At 44.8% G+C, this 5,000-nt stretch overlaps 1 protein-coding gene across 1 annotated transcript in view; it reads left to right on the top strand.

Annotated features, from left to right (window-relative positions):
* Window positions 1-1,001: 1,001 nt before the first annotated feature.
* Window positions 1,002-5,000, top strand: part of LOC145395605 (uncharacterized) — a 33,422-nt gene continuing 29,423 nt past the window's right edge. The window contains exons 1-2 of the mRNA XM_080269176.1: window positions 1,002-1,732; window positions 3,575-3,805. Of these exons, the coding sequence (XP_080125302.1) occupies window positions 1,002-1,732; window positions 3,575-3,805 (962 nt within the window). The remainder of the gene's footprint in view (window positions 1,733-3,574; window positions 3,806-5,000) is intronic.

The following is a 5,000-nucleotide window of genomic DNA, read 5'->3' as shown; positions in this document are numbered from 1 at the left end:
AGGGAGGGAGAGAAGGAGGGAGGGAGGGAGGGAGAGAAGGAGGGAGGGAGGGAGGGAGGGAGAGAAGGAAGGAGACAGAAAGGGGAGAGAGATAGGAGGAATAACATATCTATCTATCTAACGACCTCCTCTCTCTCTCCTAAGGTAACAAGATGCTCTCTCTCTCTCTCTCTCTCTCTCTCTCTCTCTCTCTCTCTCTCTTCCATACTCGATGCATTTATGTATATATATACGTAGCCTCTATCTATTTATTCATCTATCTACCTATCTATCTATCTATCTAACCTTTCTCTCTCTCCACAGGTGACTCAAGATGGCGCTCCTACATCTGTCTGTCTGTCTCTCTCTCTCTTTCATACTCGTTCATGCATTTATCCATGTATGTATCTATCTATCCATCTATCTAACCCCTCTCTCTCTCCCCAAATGGCGCTGTTTCATTACTATTTATCTATCTATCTATATATCTATCTACCAAACCCTTCTCTCTCTGCCTATCCATCTGCCTATCTATCAATCAATCGATCAATCTATCTATCTATCTACCTGTCTATCTAACCCCTCTCTCTCTGCACAGGTAAACTAAGATGGCGCTACTATCTCTCTCTCTCTATCTATCTATCTATATCCACACTCCATGCATTGATCTATTTATGTATCTATCTATCCATCTATCTAACCCATCTCTCTCTCTCTCTCCCTCCCTCCCTCTCTCTCTCTCTCTCTCTCTCTCTCTCTCTCTCTCTCTCTCTTTCATTTCAATACTCCATTCATGCATTTATCTATGTATATACCTATCTATCTATATCTAAACACTAATCTATCTATCTATCACCTGTCTATCTAATTAACCCCTCTCTCTCTCCACAGGTAAACCATGATGAATACTCTCTTTCTCTCTCTCTCTCTACTCCAATCATGCATTTATGTATTCATGTATATATCTATCTATCAATCTACCTGTCTAATTAACCTCTCTCTCTCTCCACAGGTGACCCAAGATGGCGCTACTACACCGCTTCGTCAAACTCAACGACCGCGGCAACACGCACGTCTTCAGCTTCGTCGTCACGCGCTCCGTAACTCGCGATCTGCACCGCGACGTAACGAGTAAAGAACTGACCTACGGATACCAGCGGTGGGCAATTACCTTCTCGCGGTCGGAAAAGGTGTTAGGCGTGTATTTAGTCTGGCGGAACCCGTGCGAAGGGATGAGGGTATATATCGACTTTACCTTCACTCTCCTAAATCGCGAACACTTTAGCTCCAACGAGGCATTTACGGGAAAGCAGGTCAAATTCACCTTCGACTCACCTGCGCAAGGTAACAGGAGGCTAATTAACATGGAGGACCTGTACCAGCGGAACTTTACCGACGAGAACGGCGAATTCCAGCTCGAACTAACGGTAGCGAACATCCGGACCGTTTTCGAAGCGGAGTTACGCGTCCCGCCGGCGATCAACGGAGGGGTGTCGAGCCGCAAGGAGAAGAAGTTTGAGTCGCCGTACTTTCACTTCGGGCACTATGACTGGCACGTAGCGGTGACCTCCTCGTCCGGGATGGAGGGTCGGCCTTGCGTTCAGCTGCGACGCCTCACCGGATTCGACCACCAGTGCAGGGTCCGCTACCTGATGGTGATCGGCGAGGGGGAGCGCCGCGCCGACTCCGGGATCTTGGACCAGCTTAGCGACCACGACGGGAGGATGCCCGGATGGTCCCCTGCCCGAACAAGGTGAGACTCAACGCCTGTTCTTAAGCGGTTTATTTTTGTTGACACCGTAAGTGGTTTATTTTCATTAACGCCTGTTCTTCAGTGGTTTATTTTCCTGTTCCTAAGTGGTTTATTTTCATTCCCTAACACCTGTTCCTAAGTGGTTTAATTTTGTCCCTTAACACCTGTTCCTAAGGGATTTATTTTCGTTAACACCTGTTCCTAAGTGGTTTATTTTCGTTAACACCTGTTCCCAGGCGCTTTATTTTCCTTCCTCTGTTTCCTAAGTGGTTTATTTTCGTTCCTTAACACCTGTTCCTAAGTGGTTTATTTTCGTTCCTTAACACCTGTTCCTAAGTGGTTTTATATTCCTGTTCCTAAGTGGTTTATCTTCATTAACACCTGTTCTTAAGCAGTTTATTTTCGTTAACACCTGTTCCTATGCGGTTTATTTTCGTTCCCTAACACCTGTTCCTAAGTGAATTACTTTTTTTTATTACACCTTTCTGTCCTCTTCTGTTATATAAATCTTCCAATGTCACCTAACACTTTTCCTAAGTGATTTATTCTGCTTATTACTAACTGTCCTTAATCCTTTCAGGTCGTTGACTCAATGAAGGTCAGTAGGAGTTGGAACCAAAATAAATCGCCAAGGGAAAGGTGTTAGGGAGCTTCCTTAACCGTCATCCCAGGCGATTTATTTATCACTTGACATAACACTGTATTTTGATAACTGTACCATGCTCTTAACACCCTTTTCATTGCGATTTAGCCTACTTTTCCTATCTAAAAAAAAATCTTTACTAGGAATATAGTTTGCATAAATAACACGAAAATATTAAACATCATATGCATAGATAGATAACTAGTCGATAGATAGATAGACAGACTGATAGATATATATACCGAGATATAAAGATTACTAGAGACGACGGCAGATAGATAGATAAAGATAGATATAGATAGATAGATAGATACTGATGGAACGATAGATAGATAGATATAGACAGGTAGATACTGATGGAACGATAGATAGATATACAGATAGGTAGATAGGTACATGGATGGATGGATAGATAGATAGATAGATAGATAAATGGATGGATGGATAGATAGATAGATAGATACATGGATGGATGGATGGATAGATAGATAGATAGATAAATGGATGGAAAGATAGATAGATAGATAGACAAATGGATAGATAGACATAAATAGATGGGTGGATAGATAGATAGATAGATACACTGGATACATAGATAGATGAATGGATAGATAGACAGATAGATAGATAGATAGACAGATAGATAAAAGCACTAATCCAATCCTTCTCTTCCTTACACCAAACACAAAGTCAATATCTTTAACGTTATTTACCTCTCTCTCTCTCTCTCTCTCTCTCTCTCTCTCTCTCTCGTTTAGTCGATAGGTACTAGAGTAAATCGCATCTTGACAGGCTTCACGACCTTAAGGGGGTACCTACGTCTAATACTCGGGATAATTCTTGACAATACAACCTGTGAAGTGGGACTCGAACCTCACCCTCGAGACACTTCCTTTCCACTCCTAAAATAAATCGCTTCTTGACAGGTTTCACGACCTCTACGGCTAATCCTCGAGGTGACCCTTGACAATACTACCTGTGAAGTGCCACTCAAACTTCACCCTCACTCCCACTTCAATCCCATTCCACTCCAGTTCTAAAATAAATCGCTTCTTGACAGGCTTCACGACCTGGTACACAAGGGCGTGCTGAGGCTCTATCTCGAGGTGATCCTTGACAATGCAACCCGTAAGGTCCCACTCGAATCTCACCCTCGAGACACTTCCTTTCCACTTCTAAAATAAATCGCATCTTGACAGGCTTCACGACCTGGTACACAAGGGCGTGCTGAGGCTCTACCTCGAGATGATCCTGGCCAACACAACCAGTGAGGTGCGACTCGGGCCTCTTCCTCAGAACACTCCCACTTCAGTCCTATGTTACGACAGAGACAAGCAGGCGTGGGCCCTCGAGGCTGACCTCCACTCGGACATGCTGAGGCTCAAGTTGGTGTTCAATGATGTCCACAACGTCCCGAGGAACCACTTGAGGTGAGTGAGAGCTGGAGGGATAGACAGAGAGCTGGAGTGATAGATAGAAGCCTACATAGAGGGGTAGAGAGATAGACAGAAGCGTGGATACTCAAGGACGACCTCTTAATGTCCCGAGGAACAACTTGAGGTGAGTGAGAGCTGGAGGGATAGACAGAGAGCTGGAGTGATAGATAGAAGCCTAGATAGAGGGGTAGAGAGATAGACAGAAGCGTGGACACTCAAGGCTGACCTCAAGATGGTGTTTACTGATGTCCACAATGTCCCGAGGAACAACTTGAGGTGAGTGAGAGCTGGAGGGATAGATAGAACGATAGATAGAGGGGTAAAGAAACAGAGAGGGATATATAGTGTGGACACTCAAGGCTGACCTCAAGTTGGTGTTTAACAATGCATCGAGGAACTACTTGAGGTGAGTGAGAGCTGGAGGGATAGATAGAAAGACAGATAGATAGATGGAGACGGAAAGAGAAAGCGTATATGACGTGTTTTTATATGTGTGTGTGTGTGTGTGTGTGTGTGTGTGTGTGTGTGTGTGTGTGTGTGTGTGCATTTGCTTGTATGTAGCAAAGAGAAAGAGAGATAGAGAGAGAGAGAGAGAGAGAGAGAGAGAGAGAGAGAGAGAGAGAGAGAGAGGCTGGAGGGTGTCTTCCTTACTGATACGGCGAGGGAGGGAGGGAGGGAGGAAGGGGAAGGAAGGAAGGGAGGAAGGAAGGAAGGAAAAGGGGAAGGGAACGAAGCAAGGAGGGAATGACAATGAAGGATGGAAGAAGGAAGGAGTGAAGGGAAGGGATGGACAGGAGGAAGGAAACAAAGGAAGGAAGGAAAGAAGGAAAGAAAGAATGGAAGGACGGAAGGAAAAAAGGAAGGAAGGAAGGAAGGAAGGAAATGAGTGTTATAGAACAATGACAGAAACATAACTCATTTACACTGGAAGGAAGTGAAAGAGTGAAGGATGGAGGGAGGGAGGGAAGAACGGAGGGAGGGAAGAACGGAGGGAGGGAGGGAGGAAGAATGATGGAATGGAGGAAGGAAAGAAGGAAAAGGAAGAGAAAATAGGAAACGAGGAGAAAGACGAATCAAGGAAGGAAGGAAGGAAAGAAGGAGGGAAGGAAGGAAGGAGGGAGGAAGAATGAGGGAAGGGAGAAGGGAGGGAACTGAAGTGGGAGGGAAGGAAGAGGGAAAAGGAAAATGA

Source organism: Coenobita brevimanus, chromosome 32, assembly GCF_032717465.1.
Source record: "Coenobita brevimanus isolate Jiangsu-jjx chromosome 32, ASM3271746v2, whole genome shotgun sequence".
In the NCBI taxonomy this organism is placed as follows: domain Eukaryota; kingdom Metazoa; phylum Arthropoda; class Malacostraca; order Decapoda; family Coenobitidae; genus Coenobita; species Coenobita brevimanus.
Note: the sequence above shows the minus strand (reverse complement) of the source record. Positions and strands in the feature narration are given on the sequence as shown.